The sequence below is a fragment of the Hippoglossus stenolepis genome, chromosome 12 (genome assembly GCF_022539355.2).
Source record: "Hippoglossus stenolepis isolate QCI-W04-F060 chromosome 12, HSTE1.2, whole genome shotgun sequence".
Taxonomy (NCBI): Eukaryota; Metazoa; Chordata; class Actinopteri; order Pleuronectiformes; family Pleuronectidae; genus Hippoglossus; species Hippoglossus stenolepis.
In genome coordinates this window covers 20,266,604-20,292,456 of record NC_061494.1, presented here as the reverse complement: position 1 = coordinate 20,292,456, position 25,853 = coordinate 20,266,604, and the positions used below count along the sequence as shown (strand labels likewise).

At 41.7% G+C, this 25,853-nt stretch overlaps 3 protein-coding genes across 3 annotated transcripts in view; 1 reads left to right on the top strand and 2 right to left on the bottom strand.

The window, feature by feature from the left end:
* Positions 1 to 5,854, bottom strand: part of slc30a6 (solute carrier family 30 member 6) — a 40,129-nt gene extending 34,275 nt beyond the window's left edge. The window contains exons 1-3 of the mRNA XM_047342369.1: positions 5,638 to 5,854; positions 4,458 to 4,504; positions 2,930 to 3,016 (exon numbers count right to left, since the gene is read on the bottom strand). Coding sequence (XP_047198325.1) covers positions 2,930 to 3,016; positions 4,458 to 4,504; positions 5,638 to 5,821 — 318 coding nt within the window. The 5' untranslated portion in view covers positions 5,822 to 5,854. The remainder of the gene's footprint in view (positions 1 to 2,929; positions 3,017 to 4,457; positions 4,505 to 5,637) is intronic.
* A 2,510-nt stretch (positions 5,855 to 8,364) lies between these two features.
* On the top strand, positions 8,365 to 25,772 carry sult6b1 (sulfotransferase family, cytosolic, 6b, member 1). The gene is made up of 7 exons (XM_035173188.2): positions 8,365 to 8,744; positions 11,871 to 11,983; positions 12,427 to 12,516; positions 12,675 to 12,801; positions 23,471 to 23,565; positions 23,918 to 24,074; positions 24,431 to 25,772. Exons 1-7 carry the CDS (start codon positions 8,549 to 8,551, stop codon positions 24,556 to 24,558), a joined length of 906 nt encoding a protein of 301 aa, XP_035029079.1. The 5' UTR covers positions 8,365 to 8,548; the 3' UTR covers positions 24,559 to 25,772.
* LOC118119322 (calpain-2 catalytic subunit) lies at positions 14,889 to 22,213 on the bottom strand. The gene is made up of 21 exons (XM_035173187.2): positions 21,788 to 22,213; positions 21,169 to 21,238; positions 20,440 to 20,558; positions 20,206 to 20,339; positions 19,949 to 20,117; positions 19,767 to 19,850; positions 19,187 to 19,272; positions 18,201 to 18,275; positions 17,910 to 18,067; positions 17,662 to 17,831; positions 17,552 to 17,563; positions 17,155 to 17,366; positions 17,010 to 17,046; positions 16,852 to 16,917; positions 16,706 to 16,763; positions 16,382 to 16,446; positions 15,778 to 15,846; positions 15,597 to 15,675; positions 15,388 to 15,504; positions 15,227 to 15,285; positions 14,889 to 15,137 (listed from the first exon to the last, which is right to left on the bottom strand). Exons 1-21 carry the CDS (start codon positions 22,022 to 22,024, stop codon positions 15,114 to 15,116), a joined length of 2,100 nt encoding a protein of 699 aa, XP_035029078.2. The 5' UTR covers positions 22,025 to 22,213; the 3' UTR covers positions 14,889 to 15,113.
* Positions 25,773 to 25,853: the final 81 nt, after the last annotated feature.

Sequence of the window (25,853 nt, the reverse complement as noted above, 5' to 3'; positions counted from 1 at the left end):
TGTGACACTGGAGTGACAGAGCTGCAGCGACTGTGCTGTGCCTCAATCGCCAGGTATTAAATTAGGAGCCCCGCTGATGCCTGACCTGGTTACATCATTGCCGAGCGCCGTGGCATCATCAGGCAGCGCCGGCAAACGTGTCATCATGCTGGGCAGAGGGGTGACTCATATTTCCATCCAAAGAAGAAGGATAGCTAGAGAGAGACGACAGTCTGAGCACACTGAGCTGCGAGTGTGCTGGAAATTTGAGAGATTTTTTAAACCTGACTAAAACTGCAGCACGCCGCCACTGCATCCCGCTGGGAGGATCGGTCCCAGTGGCAATGAAAACACACAAAACGTCCTCTCCCGCTCTTTGTCTACTCAGATTGGAGCCATCAGGGCTATGTGTCTCCAGGGTGGCTGTGTTCTTCTCTCAAAATAAACCTACTTACATAATGAAACGGCGGCGGCAACAGTGCTGGTGTGTTAACACAGAGTTTTATTGCTCTTTAGTTTTAGTGGCAGGAACGAGATGACGCCTGGTCGTCTCACTGACCTGTCCTCTGGCCGTGTCTTTCCTCTGCTGATGTCTGTGGTTTATCAGGACATTTTGTTACTGATGAGCTCAAGTATCAGAGTATCAAATCCAGAACTATAGAAATACACTATTGATATCCAATACCAATATCAGTCCAATATCAGTTTTCATTGTGACACTGACATTTACACATGTTTTTCTGTGAGTTGATCAGCTTCATATTAGTGTTTCTGCAACTGTTGGTGAGGAAGTGACGGGAGTGAAACTGGAAGAATACAAATATCTCAGGATGAAGAAGACGAAGACGTCAACTTGGAAAGACGAGGAGATTCCAGAGCTTTTGGTGATATCTTGCCCTTATATCATTCTCAATTAATTAGAGAGTTGACGCTGACTAGGATCCTTCACTTGGGGGACACATGTCCGCAAAATATTATCTATATTAGGTTTGGGCCATGTCAAATTAATTGGCAAATGACCTATGTAACATATGTAAACTCAGACTGGGTACTACAAGAGAATTTGTAAACGTAGACAATGTATGTAGAGACGGAGGAGATGACGAGGCATATTCCAGAGTTCACGTCTGAAAACAACTGTAATGGTTTAAAAGTTGTATGAGAGACTTTTCAGTCTGAGAAAAAAAAAAAAACACGGACTACCTCTAACTACCTTTAAAGGTTTCAGAACAAAATATCAGCCGTCTGTGTAAAAATAATACCTGTACCGACCTGTAGTTACTCCTGCATCGGTCTAACTGTGCCTGAAATCAGATGTAGACAAGTCTCAGTTTTATTTCGAAACACAAAGGGGAACAGGAGACGTGAGGGGGGGCAATATGCGGCGCTGAGGAAGCACATCTCCGCTTTCACTGGTTTGAACTATGTTTGGTCCGTAAGCTGTGTACGACACCGTGTAATCCAATCCAAGGCTCTACGGGGAATCAAGACCCCCTGCTAGTGTGTGGTCAAAGTGGATTATAGCACAATAACGCTGACACACACGCACAGACACACATGCACACACACACACAACAATCATGTCTGAGCTTCTTTCACGTTCATTATCATGTCTCCAGTGGTTTCTCTGTAATTTTTACATCCCAGTATGACTCTACATCTGTCCCTGTTTTGTTGTGATGCATTATACTTTTTTTTCATGTCATCTAATTTTAGAATAAGAGTGATTTAGAGAATAATTCCCGACATTTGAACTAAACATGTTTTTCTGAGTAGAAAAGTCAGTTGTTGTTCCCTGTTTTCAAAGCAGAGAGATTAGTTTGGTAGCTGAGGTTATTTACTGTTTGTTTAGGCAGCTGCAATGACCGTCGCACCTTTATTAGCATTTAAATATGTATAAAGACCAACCACCTACAAACGGAGCAGAACCACTGAACTAGAAAGGGTTTTGGGTCATTTTGATTTGGGACGTTTGGAGCCTCCTCCTCCATGTTAGCAGATGGGACATTGACCAGAGTTACGTTAAATAAATGCTTGTCAAAGAAGGTTTCTGTCATTTTAGGTAGGTCTTATCACACTGATGTTTCTTCAAGTGTTCATGGTTCTGATAAGTTTGGTTTAAATTAAATATTTGATAGAAAACGGGCTGTAGAGATGATTCGATACAGAAACCAGCATCAGAAATGCCTCAGACGCTGCTGAAAAAAACGGGCCAGGCATCGGCGGGTCCCAGATCAATGTACCGATTTCATACCACGTCTTTAAAGTATATTAGTTTTACCCAGATAAAACTGTACTTTTCTTTTACTTCTTCACCAGTGAAAACTTTGTAACTGACACACAGCTTCTGTTGTCTGTGACCAAACAATCAAACAGTTACCTCCTTTAATTGTGAGCAGCGGATAAGCAAAAGATAAAGATTCCTCTTCTGATCCTCCTATTATAGAAGATTGCTTTTCAACAATAAAAAGCAGCTAAAAATGGGAACAAAATTCGACAGGTGAAAATGGATCAAACTGACAAATGAAGGATCTACGATCTACGATCAGCAGATAGAAATTAAGACAGGACACAGAGATGAAATCTGGGAAGCTGCTCATGATGACAGCTCAATCTGTGAGCTGGTGGACTTCATCCCTGCTGCTTTCACTGGAACACAGTGACCTACTCTGGAAACAGGATTACTGGAGGTGTTTGAGTTGGACTCCGTGTATGAGACACAGAAACTAACCAGATTAGAGCATAATGGGATTATAAAGTGAGGATTTTACAAACACCAACGGTTGAGTGAAAACCAGTAAGAGGTTCAGATGATACGACCGGACGGGTTTGGTCCATTTACTACTCAAAGCCAGAAAATACCAAAAATATGAATAGTAGATCTGATTTCAGAGCAAAACCAAGTGTGAAATTTAGGTTTTACAGATGCATTTCATACACACACACTTACCCGTCTATCTGAGGCAACCAGTCGGAATTCTTGCAGGAGTTTCCCAAAAACTGATCTGTGTGTCTTCCTGAATGGATGGATGGTGCCCTGGGAATTAAGACATATAGAAAATAACTATCGGGACCATTCAACCATGAATGAAATGACAGTCAACAGGAAAAATTAATATATTTATATAACATTTATATTAATCAAAGAGGAATCAGATTCATCTCATCAGTCACAGTAAAGCAGAAGAGGAAACACTTGAGCTTCACCACCACCAAGTGGTGAGTTAGTGAATAACACCGACTTCAACTAAAGAGGGAAATAAGTTTCTAAACTCCATTTGAAAGATGAATTCCTGGTTCAGTGTGTGAACAACAACTTAATACACCTGTAAATAAGTAACAAGTCTGATCTGACAGTGATTTGCTGTCAGGCAGGGGTGTGGTCCATCAGTAGAGCTTTTAATAATAATATCTTTATACTTTACTGTGATGTAAGAGGGGGGAAAAGCAAATTGTCACATTTGAGAACATGAAACAATCAAATGTTTGATTTGAAAACTGAGTTAAACAACTAATTGATTCCTAAAATAACAAAATCATAAACTGTTGCCTCTTTAATTATGTGTGAGTAGCACACAGGAACCCCTGGTGCAGCTGATTTCCCTCCATGCTGAAAGAAAACCGCTCCCTGTGTCGTAAGTGAGACACACAACTGAAAGGTAATGACGAGCGAGCTGGAGGAGAGATGCTAGGAAGTCAACTGTGTTGCAACAAACGAGGTTCTTGTCTTTGTTAAAGCTTTCTGCAGAAAGGATCACACAGGCAAGGAGGCAATGGAGGTTGCAAGTGTGATGAAAAGTGAAGTGTCTGTGCTCATATTTAAGTGTCTCTGTGTGGGTTACCTCCTGACCCAAAAACAAACGGGGGGGGGATGTATTGTTCTGTGCCTGGAACATATCATCTGTAAAGGTGTGACTTATAGGCTGCATCCTAAATGTGTTGGAGAGGAAATAGTCTCATGTGTGGTGAGGGTGTTGTGTCAGCCAGCTGAGTTCTTCAAACAAAGGACAAACACAGTCCAACCACAGAGTAAAGCAAAGGTCAATATAGAATCCAGGTGACCTCAGGATCATGGAAAGACAATGGGCTCACATGCTAGACAGTGGGTGCACCATAAAGTTTATGTTGAGCTGTACTGTGGATGGAAATGTCTGCTGTAAGCATAAACTAAGAAGTTAATCCAGCAACAAAACGATAAATAACATTATTCCTGAATTTCAGGTTTCTGCATCAACAACAAATCTGCTGGAAACAACATCACAGTCTCATGAACTTTGCAAAAGAAAAAAAAAAGTCTAAGAAAACTCCCTGATGAGCCGTAGGTCTCTGACTGTCTGGGCTCAGTGTGTTTTCTGAAATAAAACGTGTGCGCACAGCTACAGCAGTGATGAGATCATGTATCTTGAGATAATGGTTCATATATCAACAACAGTCTGACCACCTGATAAAAAAGAGAAGGCTGCAGAGGTGAGACTCACCAGGACGGACGTGTCATGCTCGTGTTTCTTCCTGTGCACGGGATCATCTGTGGAGGAAAACAGACACTTTACATCAAACCTAAATCAGAGAGAAACTAATCTGAAATGAAAATCGGTCAACGATAGAGTGAGTTGAAGTTCAGCCTTTACTGCAACTTCCACACAAACACATGAAACACAAGGTCGAGAAATGGAGCCCAGGTTTTTAATTATCTTTCAAGAACGTGGTTGAGATTGAGAGCAGTACTCAAATAGCTCCTGCCTGAGCTTAAGAGTTGCTCTGCTTGTGCACTTGCACTCAGATTTCCTGCGCTTTAGCTTTTCTCCTCGCGCTCACGCTGCTTCTGAGGAGGTGAAACTTCTGCTCTGGGATTTTTTCTTCTGCTCTTTGCAACAAGTCTCTCAAAAGTTCCCAAGCAACAGAACGGCAGGTGTAGCGTCGACAAGTGGGTGCGCTAGCTTTATGTCTTTGAGAGTCCCGTACGGGCGGTTACTTTAACCGGGTTCATGCTCTCCCGGCCTCCACGGCTTTATTATTAAACCTGCTTCCTGTCAAGCGTTTGAAGGAAAATCGCCAATACCTCCATGGAGCAGGAGCCCAGCAGATCTCTGGTCAACATTGAGAGGATGTCAATCATTTTATATATATATATGAAAACAAACCAGACGCCGCCGTGGGTCGTTGTCCTCTTGTATTCTACTGGAACAGAACCAACAACTAAAGGAATCACAATGAGGGCGGGGCAATTTCATTCATCAGCTCTACACCTGGTATTCTATTGGCTGGAGTGTTTTGACTGACAGACACATTTGTTTCATAACTTTTCTTTGACACACTCCTGAACCAGAGGATGAACAGTTTCCCAATAAGAATAAAATACAATTGTCTATGTGTTCAGATAAAATCATTTGCAAACACAAACATAGCAAACGAGTTAAACAGCCCATATGACCCCAACACACACACACACACACACACACACACACACACACACACACACACACACACACACACACACACACACACACACACACACACACACACACACACACACACACACACACACACACACACGTCAAACAACTCATATGAACGAAGACACAGAGGAGAGGAGTTAGCTTAGCTTAGCCCCCTGTAAGAATACGTGTTGTTAGCCGTTAGCCGGTTAGCACAACAGACCTGGATCCTTGATGTTGATGACATCCACCGACACCATGTCCGGTTTGTCCAGCGGACCCACCTTCCGCTCCGTCACCCCGGACGGCACCACGTCCGGCTTCGGGCCGAACTTTCGGGGGTAAAAGTCTCCAGCGTTGTGGTAAGACAGACCCGAGGACGTGGACATGGCTCCGTCCATCGCCATCTTGGACTTCCTGTTCCCGTGAGCCTCTGCGCTTTGTCCGCACGGCGCATGCGCCGGCACAGATCTACAAATCCTTTTACACACGGTTCACATGGTATATAGATCTATTTACAGACGTCCAGAGAAAACCAAGAAAAAAGATATAATTGTAAATAATAATAATTATTGTTACAATATATAATTATTAGTAATTATAAAAAAAATACTACCAATAATAGAAATTATTATTATTATTATTAGTAGTAGTAGTATTAGTATTGGTCGTAGTAGTAGTAGTATTGTTATCATTTTCATTGTATTATTATTATTATTATTATTATTATAGTTTTTGTTGTTGTTCTTATTGTACTATTAAATTATACTAAATATACTATGTATTACAGTATCTATCTATCTATTATTGTTACTGCTACTAGCTCTATAATAATGATAATAAAAATAATCAGAATAATGATTACTAATACTAATACTAATAACAATAACAATAACCTAATATTGATTTCTTAATTCATTACTTACGAATTGGAACTCACAGCCTAATTAGTTTTTCATAGTTTAGATTTAATTTTAATTTTTTACTGTTTAACTGCTATATTATTATATTTGAAATATGAATATAATGTGTTTGGGCTCGTCGTCACGGTGCAGGATGAATCTGGGACCGATCATTAGACGCCATCATGATGAGATACTTCATGGAAAAGATGTTAATATGTGAAGAGTCTGAAACTTTGTGATGAGGATGAAGTCTTTGAACAGTTCAGTCAGCAACGTTGAAGGTTTAAGACAAAGAGGAAGTGTGTGTGTGTGTGTGTGTGTGTGTGTGTGTGTGTGTGTGTGTGTGTGTGTGTGTGTGTGTGTGTGTGTGAGTGTGTGTGTGAGTTGAGTGTGAGTGTGTGTGTGTGTGTGTGTGTGTGTGTGAGTGTGAGTGTGAGTGTGAGTGTGAGTGTGAGTGTGTGAGTGTGAGTGTGAGTGTGGAATTTTTGGTTGCACATTTGTCCGGTAGTGAATGGAGATTCTTGTTTGCAACAGTTTCTCAAGTGACACTGTGAGGCCCCCAAGCTGAGTGGGGCCCCGGGCAACTGATACTGAAATGTATAGAGAAATAGAGAGAGAGAGAGAGAGAGAGAGAGAGAGAGAGAGAGAGAGAGAGAGGATATGAAGGAGAGAGGGGTTGAATGGAGAAAAGAGTTATTATTATAGCTGAGAATGGAGTGAGTTAGAAACAGAGAAAAAAGACCCACACACTCCTGATTATTTTTCTTTTATCATATTTCCAAGTGAACTGAATGAAAGTAAACAGGCATTAACAAAAAGAATGAGAGAGAGTGAGGTCAGAAGTTTTTCAGACTGTGGTCCGACAGTAAATTAATCTTCTCCATCTGGCTCACAGCCTCTAACGGCCCCTGGATCTGTTTCCTGTCACGACTGAGACCCTCTGATAAACGACCCTTCAGCAGGACCAGCATTTAAAATAATACAGTTAATGATCCAACGTGTCCGTAGAGGAAATGTGAGATGTTTTAAAATATATGCACAACATCTGGCTCCATCCAGAGCTGTCACTGTGCAGATGTGAGATGTGAACTCAGAGATGATGAATAATGCTTATGTGCAGATACACAACAGTAAAAACAGGCCAAACGTGAATACAAACAATATTGTGTGTGTGTGTGTGTGTGTGTGTGTGTGTGTGTGTGTGTGTGTGTGTGTGTGTGTGTGTGTGTGTGTGTGTGTGTGTGTTTAATGCCGCATTCCTTTTGTTTTCTGGATATTATACATTAACAGAGAAGATAAACACTCATTGTTCTGACATTTCCTGGTTCATCCTTAGCGTTCGATGTGTTGTTGAGCAGAAAATCAGTGTTTCATCTCCTTGGGACACGATTATGAGCAGCAGCTTATTTTTACAAATATGCTGCATGGCCAAATGTTGGCGGACGCCTCCGGCCTGGGTCTGGTTCTCATGACGTGGGCCCCAAGAGAACGCTGGTGTTCCTTTAACTCTGTAGGAACAGTTTGTGTTTTTTTCAGGATGTCAGAGCCTCTGTTCAGTAAACCAGCATCACACAGATGTTAACCTCTGGATCGAACTGGACGAACTGATGTCATGTTGCTCTTTTTGGGGAAATATCAGCATTTAAACCGGTTTATGAATTATTTTACATTGTTCAGTTTTACTTACGTCTAAATCTGATGATGAGAGGCATCCCTTTCTCTTAGGAACTATATTGGCCTATTATATATATATGTATTAATGAGTTTTTCTTGTTACCTAATGATAACAATACGCACCACCTTTTGTGCAATACGTAAGTAAACACTAGAGACTGGATTGTGCAATGATTATCAGCATGTACCTCCCATGTGCTCGCCCTGAACTGGCATCTCCCATCAGTCACACCTCTGTGTGTGCGTGTGTGCGTGTGTGCGTGTGGGCAGTAGGAGGTGCTTGTTGCAGTGGGAGGTGCTTGTTGCCTCCTCCTCCTTTTACTACACACACAAACTCACATACACACACCCTCTCTCTCTTTGTCAGTGCTCCTCGCTCGCTCACAGCAGATGGATACTCAGAAAGCAGCTTCTCATTTTCCTGATTTTTAAGCCGTGTGTGTGTGTGTGTGTGTGTGTGTGTGTGTGTGTGTGTGTGTTTAATTAGAGTTGAATCTACTCTTGACCCTCAGTGAGAAGAAGCAGAGTTTCTGTCCCTGACTGTTCAGAATCAGGATGAACACTAACACCCTCCTCACCAAGCTGCAGTCCAGGATGCAGATGGCAAAGCAGGTTAGTGACGAGGAGAAGCTCTACAGATACAAGGGCGTCCTGTACCCGAGCATCATGTGCCCCGAGGACCACCTGAAGGCTCTGGAGAACCTCGAGGCCCGAGAGGACGACGTCATGCTGGTGGCCTATCCCAAATGTGGTGAGTGACAGTGAAGAAATGACCACATTCATTTATGAAGAGAAGAAACATCAGATTTTTAAACCCGGATAAGAATCTGATGCTGTGACCTCTGACCTATGGATGGTTTCATTTAAGATTCTCACCAGATGCAGGCAAAGGGGCCCAAGGAATCTAGGGCCCCAGGGATGAGGGGCCCTGGGCCAGGGCGTCTGTTGGAGGTTAAGATTTGTTGTTAGAAAATCAAAAAGAGCTCCGTTAAAGTTGTAATTTCCTGAGTGAGGTTTGCTCCTGATCCTCGTTTTAATTTTGAGCGTCTGCCGACTTAAATCTGTCCAACATTTGTTCTTGTAGATTTTTCCTTCACGTTTGAGCTGCACGGTTAAATGAGGTGACAGAAGTGAGAGATACACGTGTTCGTCCTCACACGGAGTATTTTAATTTAAACTGTGGCAAATGTTTCATCTTCTTTTTTAAACTGTAGAAATGTACGTTATGTAAGTTATTATCTTGTGGGGACAAGTTCATTATTATCTTGTGGGGACAAGTTGATTATTATCATGTGCACACAGAGTTCATAACTGCATAGTAAAGACCGGTCTATGCTTCAAAGACAACACTAAATGGGTTTACAGCTTTTAAGAGTTTGTTAATTTATGTAATTAAAGTATGATGATTAATACATAGTCCTTTCTTTGGCTGAGCCTGTTTTCCTTCAGTCTGCTCAGCAAATGATTCCTGACTAACCTGTGTCTCTGTGCAAGAGCTACAAGAATCTCAATGTGTGACATTCCCAGGTGAAGATAAAACCTGATAAGCTGAGTTTTCTCCATCGATGGTACAAATCTGTTTGCTGTGTGCATTTGAGATATTTAAACAAACATCTTCTTAAAATATATAGTTTGTTCCCACAGGATAATATTTTGTGCGTACAAGATTTAAAAAACATCATCTTTTGGAACTTCAGAGGCTCCGTACAAATGTGTGTTATTTTCCAATTACTTTTATTTGTTTGCTCCTAATTTCCACTTGGTTTGAGGAGCTGTAGCACAATCAGAGTTTCCCACAAACAGGGGGAAAATACTGGAGACAGTGAAATGTACCAACCATCAGTGTTTAGATTAACACCCTCTCAGGCAAAGTCTATTACAACCAACCTACAGAGAATCTCTGCAGAGACTTACAGTTACAGTTTAGTTGCTTTAAAATTATTGTCACAGTTTGGCTTTTATTTTCTGGAAGAAAACATGAAAAGAAGAGATAATTGAGATTTTACTATTTTCTCAGTGTGAAAGACTCGTGAGTAACGACATGTTCAGACGCTGACGCTGTAAAAATGTTCGGTGAACCTCGTCGTACTTTTATAACATGAAGATAACATGTGGCAAATAAAAGAGTTGACTGAAACGTTGCAGGTTTTAAGTCTTTTAAGTGGATTTTTACAACAGTGTCATAAAATCCATTACCAGGACTGTGCAGTGGTTCCCAAACTGAGGGCAGGGGCCCCACAATGATTAACAACATATTTCTGCCACACAAGAAACAAGATATATAATCCAGACCTGTGTTATATCTGTAGCGGAGTCGTTTTAATCAAGGTAACGGTGCATTTAATTCAAACGTCTGGATGTGAAGTTTTCAGAGAAACAAGCTGAGCAAACGTTTCCAGCAGCTCGACTCCGACTCGACTCAGAGACGTGTCAGAGAAACACTGAGCTTTAACAAGAAGCTGCTTTATTCTGTGTTTTTACTGGATCGAATCAGCTGTTTAGTTTCTGTTTTGATCAGGTGGCATAAAATGACATATTATATGTTTAATATTAATGTGAACAAACCGTCTCCAGGCTGCAGCTTCATATTTACTGAAATTACATTAAATGATTGTATTTTCCAAAATGTCTGTTTCTCTAATCGTGCATTAGAAGAGAAAAACGTGAGCACTTTAACCTTTCGAAACATGAAGCTGAAATAACCACTTTCCTGACATGAATTAGCAGGAATTGTGGGAACTCTCACTACATGGATACCTGAATGAATGCGCTGAACGATTTATTGACGCTTGACGGCACCTTCAATCCCTCATCTCTCTTTGTGTGATTTCACTGGAGGAAGTAGCGTAACACATTCCTGCCGTTGCCGCAGTGCGTTCCAGGAATGTGACATGTTTTCTCTTCCAGATAAGTTACTTTTTGAAAAGGCTTTTGCACGCAAGCTCACTGGCGGAGAGACGACACGAAGACAGACGAGTTAATTACATCTGGAGGAATGTCAGGTCTCACACACCCATCCCACGTGTCCGCGCATATGTAGGGGCCCGTTTGGACGGGGCCCACATTATGATAACACGGCCTATTTATATACGGGTGTGAGACGATGCCTCTGTTCTGGCCAATGGGAGGTCTCCGTTGAGCGGCCTTTTGATGTTGCAGCCAGTTGAATGACTTACACAGAAGACTGTCTCAGATAATGGTTTCCTGAAATCTCTGTGATATACGAAAGAGAAGAGGATCAACCCGACCTTCACCTCATCACGTTCATCTTCTTCTTCTGCCGTTTACGACCCTGTCATGTGTTTTTACTTTAATTAAAGTCTTTGCTGCACCACATGATTCCGATGACTGTGATTCTCGATCGTCCAGGATTTGAGAGGTTTCTCTGAAGTTTAATGACTGTTTTCACATTTTCCAGATCTCAGACCAGGAAAGTTTCACGAACTTTAACAGAGTTTTGTGAGAGTCTGAGCAGAAACATAAAACACTTTCATAAAGCTGGAACACTGTGAGATCACACGGAGTGTTGGACAATGGACATTGAATTCTGGGATTTCGCTCAGTTTCCACAAGGCAACTTCAAAGTCAAGTCAGATTAATTTATACAACACATTAAAAACGACAGGAGCTGAGCCAAAGTGCTTCAAAAAGAAGAAAGTAAAAACTGTGAGATTAAACAGAGGCAGAATATAGATCAGGGATCTGTGATATAATGAATAATGAATTAAACTGGAAACTAGTGTGAATGTAAAAGTTAAAAAGTCTGGGGTAAAGGGAGCACCTGTCCTGCACAGAAAAAAAAGAAGCTCGTGTTTTGCATCATATTTCTCACGTCTCCTGGTTCAGTTTAACAACAGTAACATGTTCATATGTGCAGGGTTTAACTGGATGGTGGGGGTGCTGAGGAAGATCATCGCAGAGGCCACAGGGATGAAAACTGAATCCAAGGTGCCGCCACTGATCGAGTTTCTCGGACCGGACGTCATGAAGGTATTCACTGTGTGTGTTTGTGTGTGTGTGTGTGTGTGTGTGTGTGTGTGTGTGTGTGTGTGTGTGTGTGTGTGTGTGTGTGTGTGTGTGTGTGTGTGTGTGTAGGGGGGTTTTAGGACTTGTATCTGATTTCTCTTGGATCATTTAGAGAAAGTGAAGGGAACAGAGGCTGAAACATCTGGATTACGTTTATTTACAGGTGTAAATGTAGCTGCTCGGTTGGGACGTGGTTTAAACAACAGGTCGATGAGGAATTCTTTGAAAATAGTTGTTGAAGGTTGACGGGAGAAAAGGTGCCGATCAGCTGTTTCTGAGGATCCTGTGTTTAAGGCCACATAAACCAGTCGGATACGCAGCAGCTGAAACTCCTCTTGGTTTCTGACCTGTTTATTTCATGTGCATCAAATTAATCTCTGCAGTTATGTTGAAAACTTTCCTCTCAGCTCATGGATCAGTCACCTTCTCCGAGGTTTTTGGGAACTCACCTGCACCCCGACAACATCCCCACCACCTTCTACACCAAGAAAACAAAGGTAAAAACCCAATTGTCTGCAGAGAGCAAACTCTCTCTTTTTCCTTCTCTGTTTTTATGATTTTCTCTCCACCCTCACTGGCCCCTTCCTTGCTTTAGTTGAGTAAATTGAAAATTGTACTTTTAAATACACAATGTGTTCTCTTGTGCTTTGATCAGATGCTGGTGATCTTCAGGAATCCTAAAGACACTCTGGTTTCTTTCTATCACTTCTCCAACAACAACCCGGTCCTCCCATCCGGACAGTCCTGGGAATCGTTCTACTCCCACTTCATGAGCGGAGACGGTGAGAAAACCACACTCAGTGGAATTCTTTAGAAAGTTCAACCTGATGACCTGAAAAAAGTATGATTTTGTTGGCATGGAGGTGGCTCAGAGAGCAGCTCCACCTGTGCCAGAGGATCAATCAGCTCAGGGCTGTTACTGTGCTTCCACATCACAGTAGCTTGGCTTCCTATGAGGATTAGTGGTTTCCAGAGTCAGAGGGCCGTCCCACATCCTGTTCCAAAAGCAGGGTGTCTAAATGTCAGCATGTCATAACTTACACTGGCTGACAGTGTATGCACTGCGAGCGTCAAAAATAGTTATTTGTGAAGAAAAAACAGAGACATTATCATATTTATCAAACTGTTGACAGTCCCTTCAGCAAAAGTACAATTGAGTTATCCACTGAAAACTCTCATTTTGTAGCTCGAGGGTTGTTTATTATCATAACTGTGGTAAGGCCTGCCCTACCAGAGCTAATGGCAGCCAGCACAAAGTTTTCAGAGTTATAAAAGAAACACAATCCTGAGGCACACAGGGCAGGAGATGGCTGCTGCATCGCGCTGTGTGAGGGAAAAACTGCATAATGCTGCAAGCACACAGCAAGTCCTGCCACAACCCAGCCAGTGATGACAAAGCAGCACACCTCTACTCTATAGGCACTCTGACATATCCTGGTTCATGTCTGAACTACTAAATATATTATACTGAAGTATAATAATAACTAGAATTGTTCTCAGTAGAGCACATACCTCCACCTAGGCCAGTGGTTCTCAACTGGTCTGCTTTCGGGACCCACCATCACCCCCTAATGACAAGCTGCGAGCCAAATCTAGGAAAATGTTCAACTTCTCAAATGTATTTAATGAAAAGATGGTGCGGTTTCAACCTGAGATAGTACAGAATATCACAGTATACCAACACAAAAAAACAAGTTTAATGATGATAAACCAAAACGACCAGCAGGTGGCGATGCTAGAGAGGGAAATATTCCCTTTTACACCGCGGTAGTAATAATAATAACAGCAACAACAATAATAATCATCATCATCATCATCATCATCATCAGCATCATAATAATAATAAGCAGCAGAAGAAGATATGTGTGAGTCAGAATTATTAATTTCTGCATCAATCAAACCAAAACCAACACAAACGGAATTTCAATAAAGAACCTTTACAGATGAAAAATGTTCTTTCTTGAAATGGCTCCTAGGTCCTTAAATTATTTCTGAGGTTTTTAAGAATAATTCTCCACAGGTTAAAGGATGGGCTTGTACACCAAACATTCATATTGTCAACATATTTTTTTGTGAAATATCTACAAGCAGTCCTCTTGCATATAGTGCAACATATAGAAGAACAATGTGCGTACAATGAATGATGAGTCATTTTAATAGTGTCAGGGGGTGTATGAAGAATACCTGCTACATGCTGAGTCATTAGTTTTTTATGTAAGGCTTTGGACAAGTGTTGTGAGTCATAAGTTAAAATAAGATTGTTCTTCAGACCGTGTTTAGTTGAAAGCCCTGACTTCATCCAGACGTGCTTCTCACAGATGTGGGTGGGTCTGCACAAAGTAACTCTCCTCAAACTTTTGCTTGGAGAAAAACCATTGTTGTTTTCACCTCGGTTCAAGTTTCACGTGGTGTCGTATGACTATTGTTGGGTGTGGTCAGATATGTTTTCAAAGTTGCTCTTCTTCTACCTGACATTAACATAGAGACAGGGATCAGGGGAAAACAGCTGACTGGGCTCTTATGTAAATGTAGAAGATAATCTTCCCACCATTACCTCTGAGGCTGAATCCCTTTGTTATCTCAGTAATATGATCTATGCAAAAGACAGCTGTAAAACTGACATTTGACAAATGAGATATAGAGTGTTCCTTGGTGAGCTTGAGAGGTGCTAGGAGGAGGATATTAGCAGCTGTTTCCTATGCGTTCAATCTAAGCTAAGCAAAGTTAACCGGCTGCCGGCTGTTGCTTCATATTTACCATACTGGTTTGAGATTAGTATCAATCTGCAAGAAAACCAATTATTGTGTTTCGCAAAATGTCCGACAAAGGGATTGAGGTTACTTCTTGAGAGAACAGCACATGCAAACTGTGTAAATATATATTTTTTTATTGAATACGAATTAAACACATTATTATTTGACAGTGGCATTATGTTGTTAATGGATAATCAGACAATCGGGGAATAGTTTTCACTCAAATTTAATATCCATTCATCGCAAAAGACATTCACCAGAAAACCTGCAGCCAATACCCAGGTATGATGATGCTTCAACACAAAACTGGATCCTTCCCCCTGTAAACGGTCAGGAATCCTCTACGCCATCGTCAGAGTCAGCCACTGTGGACGACACACACAGACACACTTCACTCTGCAGTTCATCAACCATTGTTTTAGGTTCTTGTTTCATGATCACAAACGGCTCTTACCTGAGAAAAACCCAGCTCTATGTGACCTGTCCCATCCTTTTCCAGGGTCTTGAAGGTCTCTGGTGTCAAAGAAAATTCAACGTCAGAACTTAATTGACATGACGTTTGGGTGGGGGGGGGACAGAGGGATTGACAAAACGGTGACGAGGACAAAAACTCACTGAAGAGCGACTCCAAGCGAATCAGGCAGCACACGAAATTGTCAAAGTCGATGGAGAGGTCTTGTTCACTGTAACGGGCCACAATGATCTGGTGCAGAGTGTTGTTCAGAGAGAAACCTGCCCAAGTGGGAGAAAAACACAAAAGTAAAGAAATTCACCCACCAGAATATGTCATGCAAAAAATGTAATCTGTGTCACAGATTTCTCACCAGCCTCCTCGACGGCCACCCGCATCTCAGAGGAACTCATACAGCCGCTTCGGTCTAGGTCTTTCCCTTTGTAAAGATCCTAATAGAGAACCCAGCATTAATATTATACAGCACCATTCGACTCATGTATGTGTGTTACACATTGTATGTTAATGTCCAAGCAAACAGATAAGGAACACACCAGGAACTTCTCAATCTTTGACCACAGGATCTTAAATTCTACCAATCCCAGCTTGTTGCTTCCATCTTTCTTTGAGCACAATGTTAAGGATAATTGTGACAACCCGAAACCCAACCCCCACAGAGTCATGTGTGGCAGGCTCTGATCCTCTAACACAGAATTTGTTGTTTATTTTTTGAAAAATATTTGCAGGAAAACACCCAGTTATATTATCTATGAAACCAGAGGAAAGTAATCAGCTAAACTTCAAGCCTGTTTTAAACCTGGATGACCAACAGCTTATCTCTTATTATAAATTTAACTCCTAATACTTAACATAAAGTTACATGGAAGTTTAAAATATAATCAAAATACATAAAGTAAGGATTTTATGCAAAATAATATTTTGAATCTAGCACCATATCAACCCACACTGCACTTCCCCTAATTTTCAGTTATGCATTAGTGACATCTACCTTCTCTTCTGAATGTCAGAAGGGAAGAACATTTATGCATTTCCCAAAAGGCAGACACTAAAAAAATGGGATAAACTTGATGCTAAGAGGTTAAAGATTCAGTGCATTTCTTCCGACACACAGTAACTCAGAACACGAAGGCAGGATACATCCAGCAGGTTGACCATGTTGCGGCAAGTTGTCAGACTGAATCCACTGGTTTTGATGTCGTCTCCTGAGGGTTAGAATGAATAAAACACAATCATTTCAGTGATTTGCTGCGAACCTCCCCCTCGAGTCTCCATCGTCTTCATATCCAGATCCCCAGTCGAGCCCAGCTAGACCCCTGTGAGGATCCTGTACTGTTCAGCCACAACCCCTTTCAACCTTGATGACATTGCCAAAGCGCCAAATAGACTAATTTATATAACATCACACTGAATTATCTCCTGACGGAAATAGCTGAAGGATAAGAAAGAAATAAAGTCTCTTACTCTTGCTCACCACTCTGTTGAGGATTTTCTGCAGCTCGAACACAGATATCTCCACATCCTAGGAATCACATGACAAAGACTGTAAATCACAGGAACACTGAGTGAAAACCTTTACGATGACACATTGAAATATTAAGCCGTCTTACGTGTCCGGCAAGCTGTCCGAACAGATTCCTGAAACGGTCACTGATGTCATCTTCATCAATATTAATCTATTGATGACAAAATAAAAATGATTTCTCCTCTGTAAAATATGAATATCAATATTATTCTTCCACAGCATACATCAGGGGATATGATTTACCTCCTCGGCATGGCAGTCCACAGGATCATCGATCTCCCTGAAAGCCAAAAGTCACATCATATGATCATTTTTAACGCTGTGATTATAAATTACATACTCTTCGTTATCACCAAATAGATTTTTTTTCTTAATGAAATGAGCGTACTGGAAATCAGCCTCTTTCTCAGAGAACACCCGCACATAGAAGTCTCCATTTTTGTTGGGCTCGTAGGTGGAGGGGATGATGAGGTATTCTCCAGGGGGAAGACAGAAGCGGCCGCACACTTCTCGCAGGTTGATGAAGGTCTCGGAGCGTGCGGCTGAGCAGCTGTACTTGAAGAAGTTCCTCTTCAGGTGAACCTGCCTTTTGCCAGAGTACTGGAAAAAGACACGTGCAGTTTGGTCACATGAGGGCACTGCATACACACCATCCATTGGACCTCCTTGTTTTTATATTTTGAATTGAACACTTATGAGACAGTTGCTTTGAATGCTCATTCTTCGTGAAAAATGACGGCTCCAAGCAACAAGTTCATTAAGTGTCTTCATCTTTGCTTACGTACCTCCTCAGGCAGCTAGAAAGATAAAACACAAATCAAACGTAAGAACATGAGAAAAGTGGCTACCGACAAATATCGTTACTGAAATTGTCGGCTTTGAGGCAGCTCCTCACCTCGTAGATGGCAAAACCAACTGTCTCCATGTCCTCCCCCATTTTTCTCCTGCGACGCTTGTTCTTCTGCATCAAGCCCACGATGAAGGTGCAGCCCTCCTCGCCATCATTAGGGTCATCATCCACCTCATTCAGCTTTATGACAAACTGAGGATTCATCCAGAAGGAATCTAGGAAGACACATAGATTAGGGATGGGTTCAAATGGCGTGAGTGGCAATTATGCAAACATTATGAAACTGGTTGTACCTATAAAGTTTCTGCAGCCGCCAGCTGACACGCCCCTCCTCCATGTGTCTTCAAACTCGGACTCTGCCCATTTCGAGAATTCGTCTGTGAGGGCATCAGGGGTGAGGTTGCAGATCTCAAGGCGAGAATATTGGCGCAGGAAGTCACGAAATGACATCCTGTAGAAAACGCAGTACAAGGAAAATGGAAAAAAACAATCACATCCTCTACTTTTTCCTCCTTTTGTGTCATTAGAGATTTTTATTTGTTGTCCGGACAATATATATATTTGCTGTTTTCAGTGAGATTTACCAGAACTCCCCGTCCTCAGAACGGTTGGTCAGCCTCTTCCGATCGCCATCACTCACGTATCTCCAGTTGCGAGAACTAGAATTTGAGTGCGAGTAAGTTGAATAGTGTTTTGCACAAATAAGCAACTCCTCCACCCACACCTCGAACACACAAACAAGTCTGTGAAACAACAGGATTTTCCAGCCACTGGGTGTGTAAACATTTCTCTGGGTTACACGCATGACAGAAGAGTACACACTTAACACACTCGTAAAAACAAAGGATGAGTCAATAAGGCTGGGTCCTCTTACAGGTGTGATTCAACAAGGCCTGTGGCACAGTGCCAATTAACTGCAATAGGCCACTAAAAAATGAATTAAATTTGTATTAATAATCTTATCACAGTTCCACAGCTCAGTCTAAAATGGAGCTGAAACACATTCTTGACTTGATAAATGGTTTTTCAGATAAATATATCTTCATATTCTACAGTGGATAGTGCTCATGTGTCTACATCCACTGGGATTCAATTAGTTATTTGATATTATAAATTAAAAACTGGATGAAATGTCGTGATTAAGAGCTGAGACTGACTCGCGATTGGTCAAGCGCGTGTATCAGTGGCGTTTCGTTACAGTGGCTCCATCTCAAGATCTCTACTGTCCAGGCTGTCTCCAAACAATGTCATCGGTGCAAGATGGCAGCCTTTGTATCAAGGATATTTTGGCTTTATTTGGGGATAATGTGAGGAGATGGAGAAGCGTTCACAATCTGTGGTTAACCATAGTTGGATTGTAAATAGTTTTGCAGGCATCTGGTCCTAAATCAAAGTATTGGACTCAATTAAACGTTTAACCTGATGAGGACACAGAGTGAAAAGCTAAAGTTGTGCAGAATCTGGCACTAGAAGAAGTCAGGGGATCCCAATAGTCATTACTGAGGAACCATGCGTGTGCCTGTTGTGGGATTTCCTGCCCATAAAACCCCTACAAGTACACAACACTCACCTGTCACTCCAGTCTCCATTCCACTCCACCTGACCCCATGGGTTTCTAATCCTGATCAACTGCACCATGTCACCGTTGTAGTCCACCTGACACAAAAACACAGAATAAGGTTTCAGTTACCCTCAATCAGAAAAGAAACAGTATAATCAAATATAAATACAAATATTAAACTTTAATATTGTTGGTCAAATCTCCCGATTGAGATCTGGTGAATGTAGTTGTGTCTCAATTCAGGGGCTACATCCATCGGAGGACATGATCCTCATGGCCCACGAAAACCGCCTCCTCCTTGGGCTTCATAGAACACAAGGGCTGAACCGAATTGAGACGGTGGTCTACAGAGGATTTCTGTGATCCAATCTGTCTCAAATGCAGCCTCTGAAGGATGCAGCCCCTGAATTGAGACACAGCTTGTGTCTCATTAAACCATTTAGTGACCCCTGATACCCTATGGATTTTCTTATCATTGACGTTGTTATCTTCTAACTCCTCATTCTTTGTCCCATATACGTAGCCACCGCAGCTTCACTTGTACCTGGATGGTCTTTGTCGTTTGATCTGTTTTTACACATTCACTCACCTGCTCTGCTCCCGTCAATGAATAGGCATGACCCTTCACCAGCTTGCGACTGGTGACAGCTTCTGAATCACTCGAGCTAGTGATCTGGGACAGAGAGGAAAAAGTGGTGAGGTCAAAACTACCAGATCCCGAGAGAACACCAACAATACTCCATGAAAGTAAAACAAGAAACTCAAACAAACATCAATGGAGCATCCCAGAAGGGATCCTCTGTCCAGGGCCTTCTTAATGATTTTGAAGAGATGGGGATCTGCCTTCTTCAGGTCATGACTCTCAGCAATGCCTCCAGTGAAGTCCTCAAAACCCTCAATGGTGCTGCCTCCAGAGAGAGCCTCGTAGCATCCATTCATCCTGAAGGGGAAAAAAGGTTTCATGAGGGACTACACCAGAGGAGCAGGCCACTGAAACAGATTGATCTAGATGTTCTATTAATCCATACTTGGCATAGGCCTTCTCCAGCAGTGCGCTCCAAAACTCTGATCCCTCCTCTGAGTGAACAAACAGCAGCTCCCCATCTTTGGTGGGCAAACGGTCATCGACCACCACATCCACCCACTCCCCGAACTGCCAGAACTGAACCACAAGAGAAGAGAAGAGAACACCACACGTAAAATCAAACCTGTCTGCAGCGCTTCAAAAGAATGCAGCTGTGGCACATGTCCATGTACTGAACCTCGAAGTGAAAGATGCCTGCGTAGTTCTCGTCAAAGCTCTGGTCGTGGGGTACAACCCGAGTCAAAACCTGTTTGTTGAGGGTCAAGGAAGCGATGGCTGCGAGGAGCCAGCAGTCACCTGAACACAAGTTGACAAAGTCGTAAAAACAAAGGGAACTCTTGTGTGGAAAAAAAACCACCAAAAAATGTTATGTTGCAAACTTTTATAATCCCTACGTCAGTATGACACATCTGTCTCACACACACACACACACACACACACACACACACACACACACACACACACACACACACACACACACACACACACACACACACACACACACACACACACACACACACACACACACACACACACACACACACCTCAGCTGTGCACAATTACTGCTCGCTCACATTCTCCACATCGCTCAGCAGCAGCAAACGCTGAAGACTGAGCGAGTTGTTGCAAGAGGCAGTTTGTGCACAGTGACTATGTTGATGTCAATGCACAGGAATTTACTGAGAGTCCTGGCGTCTACATGGGATTTCAATGTAAAGTTAGAAAACATACAAGCAAAAGGATCCAGGATAAGCATGATGACAGTGACGGACAGAAGGAGACATCAACATGACCTCATCATATCTGACAACTGATGTGCATGCAAAGTCATGGAAATACTTTGGAGTCGTTGAGGATGGAAATATATGTAAAATAAATACCGCAAATATCAAAAAGCATTTCTCACCAAGCGCTCCTTGGCAAATGTCCGTCCTGCTGGCATTTTCAACTATGAATTTTGGATTGGAGCTCAACTCCTGAAAGAAAAGAGGTGGAAATGAGTGAAGCACTTATTATTATTATTCCCTCATCTATCTATCTATCTATCTATCTTATTTTAACATTTTACATCATGATTCATTATAATCATGCATTTCTTTATTCCTAAAATACAACATGTTTTGGATGATGACGCACTTCAGGAAAATGGTGCAAATACATTTAATTACACCTCTCTATTCTGCACAGTGTATGATCACACCCATATTAATATTATAAACAAACTGCAGGTTGAAGCTTTTAGACCAAAGCGCTTGGGTGTTGATAAACAGGAACTGGCTTTCATCACTGAACAATAGCAGCACCGGCTGACTGTAAAAACAAGGGTGTGGGAAAAGATGAGGAAAATAGTGCATATAGTCCCTCAACCAATATTTAGAGTCAACATATGGGTGATAAAAATAATCTATATGTAGTTGCATGGCTTCCATAAAAAACTAGTGCCCAGAGAGTGTGTTTGCAGAGTTTTAAATAACTGCACTTTGCTTTTTAAAGCACATCGTGTGTGCTGCGGCTCCTCTACCCACCGTGGGTCTCTTCCAGGTGACGCCCCGCACTTTGTAGGAGTCTGGCCCCAGCTCCTTGAAGCCCAGGGATGAGGGCAGAGCCTCGAAGCAGTCATCCTCGAACAGGCGCCCTCTCTCCAGGCAGCTGTCCCTCAGAGCCTCGTAGTCCTGGTTCAGGTACTTCACCGCGTGGGAGTTGGTCCCGATCCCGTGGGATCGCTCTCGGTTGTGCGCAAGTTTGCTCGCGATGCCCGACATATTCAGCGGCTTGTGACACGTCCTGTCTGCCTGTGAGTCTCCTGGTGTGTGTGTCTGTCTGTGTTTAGTCAGAGTCTCGTTGTTGCATTTGCAGTTCAACTTGTCTCCACACCCTGATCAGCCTCCTTTTCTGGTTCACCCAGTTTCCCTCTGTGTCTGGATTGGATTGTTGGCTCGTGATTGGCCCAGATGTGGACCACAGTCTCTGTAGCAGAGGGATTGAATCTCTAATATATTTCTGTATCATTTCTGTACACTCACAGAAATGTTTTGCCTAAAATGATAACTTTATCTATTAAAATTACATATAAAATGTTCATGTAATTTTTCATATACGTTCAATGTAAAGGGTCACATTTAGTACGAGTTTGCTATCATGTTAAATTGAAACGACTTGAAAGTAATTTGGTTAAATGAAGTGACACTTATTCATAAAATGTCATTTTATAAAAATGTGAGTGTATCATAGAAAACACCACAGCTCTCGTTATTGCAGGAAAAACAATGAAAAACTGAGGTGCAGACAATATTGGAATCATTTAATCTGTGTGATCTGTGCAAGATTAAAATAAATAGGAACAGTCAAGAGGTTTCTTACTTTTTTATTTTCTATCATTTGACATAGGTTTTCCAAGAGCAAAACACAATTTTTAATAAAAGTAGAAAAAAAGAAACATGCGTGATAAAACATGTCTCATATAGGATTTCTCCATTTATATGTAGGCTACAGAAAATACAATTGAAATGTGTAATATAGCATTTAAATGTGTGATAAAGTGTAAGTTAAATGCTTTTCTCATTGGGTTAACTGGCTAATATCACAGAGGAATCCCTGTTTGTGTTGTTACCACAGCTAGTTGATAGACAGGCACAGCCACTGCAAAGAACAAAAACAAGAAGTTATGCAACAACAACAGTGTCTATAGTGGGAGTGCCTAACAACCAGACACTCTTTTTTCTCACCTGTTGCATGTCCAGCTCGATGTTCTCTGAGTCATCTCTTTCCAGAGACTTGAACATTTCTGGTTGAGAGGAAAACACACATACGGGTAATGTAAGCAGGCCTCAGCTCTCTGATACAGATCAATGGGAGATTTTAGAAGTTGTATTTGCTGACACTTAGTGAAGAGCATTTCAAGTTTAATGAGACATGCCACAAAACTATCAAAGTCTGGTTGATCCTCATGTTTAAAGTCAGATGAAGAGAGACACAAGAGGAGAGACTGGAAGAGGCTGAGCCGAGAAACCTGAAAAGGCTATAATTCGGACAATTTATGTTTAGTTTGGACTTTATGTTTTGCAGCTGATTAATTAAATAAAAAGTATGCTGGATTGTCTCTGGTTGTGTTTGGGAGACCCCGGTGGCATCGTCAATCGCCACAGATTAAAGAGGTTCACTTTACAGCTTAAAATCAAGTGTGTGCGTGTGTGTGTGTTTGTGTGTAGTGCCTTGGGGATCGTACTTTGATCACGCTTTAGCCTGGGAGAAGAGAATGAATGACCCCAACGTCATGATTGTCACCTACGAGGAATTAAAGCAGGTAACACACACACACACACACACACACACACACACACACACACACACACACACACACACACACACTTTTTGTTTATAATATTAATAATAAATTAGATTTAAAAACTTTACATAAGAATCTGAAATGTAGAAGTTGTGATTAAACAATTTTGTTCCACTGCCAGAATCATTTATAATCATTGTTGTTGCTTGTTACTGGTAAAAAAAATCGCAATATGAGCTGAAATATCTTATTAAGTCAGAGTTAGATATATTTTGTTAAAAATAACAACGTTTTTCTGATGCAAAACCTACTCGATAAGATCAGGTTCAACTTTCTCTCCCTGACTCTGTTTCTGTTTCCTGTCCTGCAGGACCTGAGTGAGGGCGTCCGTCAGATCTCCAGCTTCTACGGTTTCCCCCTGACGGAGGCTCAGGTCCAGCAGGTCACAGAGGACAGCTCCTTCACAGCCATGAAGGAGAGCTCGGCCAACTCCCACGGCCCCATGGGAAAGGTCATCTTCAGAAAAGGTGCATGAATCTTATTTTTTAACCAAAACGAAACATCGCAAATCCATTTAAACTCCCATGATCCAGCACGACTTCATCACTAACTGAGACACTGAGCTCCAACTTGTATTGGGCTCTTCTTTGGGTCATGACCGTCCAGAAACATTTCTGGAAACTGGTTCTATGGTTTTTATTAAATCCTGCAGAGTCAGACAAACAAACACTGATGAAAACATTAGGTTAAAATATGTTTCACTCTTGTCTCAGTTTGACAGAATAAACACACGATATATTAAAATGTTTCCTTTTGTTTTAATTATTTTAAACTTACAGAAAACAGGAGTTTAACTGTGCCATGTGTTTTTGTCGTTGAGCAGGTGAAGTTGGGGACTGGAGGAACCATTTTACACCCGATCAGAGCCGAGAGATGGACGAGGCCTTCGACAAACACCTGGCAGGAACCAGGCTGGGAGAGAAACTTGACTACCAACTACACTGTCAGTAGGAAGCAAGGAAGCGGGAGAGGGAAGAGGGAGGGTCTGACAGTCCTCCCCTCAGACGGGTACCTTGCCACCTTGTTTCGACTGAAACACCAACCACCACATCAACATTTAACAGTTCTCACCTCAGTCAGTAGTGGATGTTATCACTGCCTGACAGTTTCAGTTCAGGGCCAAATGTCAAACTGTGAAAGGTTCAAGGCAAGATGGAGGAAGAAAAAGAAGAAAAAGTGGATTATGGTTTATTCTTTGTTTTAAAGTCCAGTCTATGAAGCTTTTTTCTGCAGCATTGAAGAAAGAGCATCTCAGGTTAAACACGGTCGAGCACAGGAAGGCAGCAAGTTATCGTTTTGTCTCTGTGCAGATGAAACCAAACAAGATAAAACATGTTGATAAATAAGCGTTGAAGTTGCTCTCAGATGGATTTTTTCACCTCATCAAACAGAAGATTTTCACATTTCTTCAAACTGTTTCTTCTCTTGTGCAGCTGCACTTCACCTGACGTCTCAATGTGAGTCAAACATCAGTGAATACGACAAATGTCATAAATGAATAAACATGGACGACAGGACAGGTACCAAAGGTGAAGCCAAAGTGTCTCAACTGCCCCCTGGTGGCTGGCTCCTATCTCCTCCTTTTTAGCAGATGGGACATGGACCAAACTGAAAATGTTGTTTTCTTTTTCTCAGATATTTCTCCTGAACATTTAACGCTTGTGAAAAACTTGCTCAAAGTTTCAAAGATCAGGGTCGAAAGGGTCAGTTGTAACTGTAGTGCCCCCATGTGGTACACAGCAATGCCATTAGATTAATGAAGTAATATAAAAACCAAACACTTCAATGACACTCCAGGCAGCTACTTTAACATTAAACTGGGTTGGATGATGTTTCATTGATAAGGTTCATTATTGAGCAGCATCAGTCTCAGGCGTGGTTTTTTTCACCTGCAGATGAATGTTTACATCCTGGTTCTTCTTATTCACTGATGTTTGACACCTGATTAAAACACTTGAGTTGTCTTTCTTCAGCATCTATATGAACTCATGAATGAAGCATGGTCATGACTTTAAACTGTGGCATTGAAACAAAACTGTGATCGGATTATGGGCTGTCACAAATATACACAATCCCTACATTGTACTGCATGAACTTTGTATTACACATGGTACTGTACTTCACTGAGCAGGATGATGGTGAGAAATTAAAGTCTTTTCCAGATCGATTGATTTTGATTCTGTGATTTTGATTCTGTGATTTCTCATCAGCGAGGTTAACATGTTTCCTGGTGTATAATATAATAT

Bases quoted from the DNA above. Each gene is read 5' to 3' on its own strand.
- sult6b1 (XM_035173188.2), top strand. From the start codon at position 8,549: ATGAACACTAACACCCTCCTCACCAAGCTGCAGTCCAGGATGCAGATG. The intron at 11,984-12,426 runs GTATTCACTGTG...CTTTCCTCTCAG, and splicing joins TCGGACCGGACGTCATGAAG to CTCATGGATCAGTCACCTTC. The intron at 12,517-12,674 runs GTAAAAACCCAA...TGCTTTGATCAG, and splicing joins TCTACACCAAGAAAACAAAG to ATGCTGGTGATCTTCAGGAA.
- LOC118119322 (XM_035173187.2), bottom strand. From the start codon at position 22,024: ATGTCGGGCATCGCGAGCAAACTTGCGCACAACCGAGAGCGATCCCAC. The intron at 20,340-20,439 runs GTTCAGTACATG...CTTGTGGTTCAG, and splicing joins CAGGCATCTTTCACTTCGAG to TTCTGGCAGTTCGGGGAGTG. The intron at 18,276-19,186 runs GTGAGTGTTGTG...CTCAAATTCTAG, and splicing joins AATGGAGACTGGAGTGACAG to TTCTCGCAACTGGAGATACG.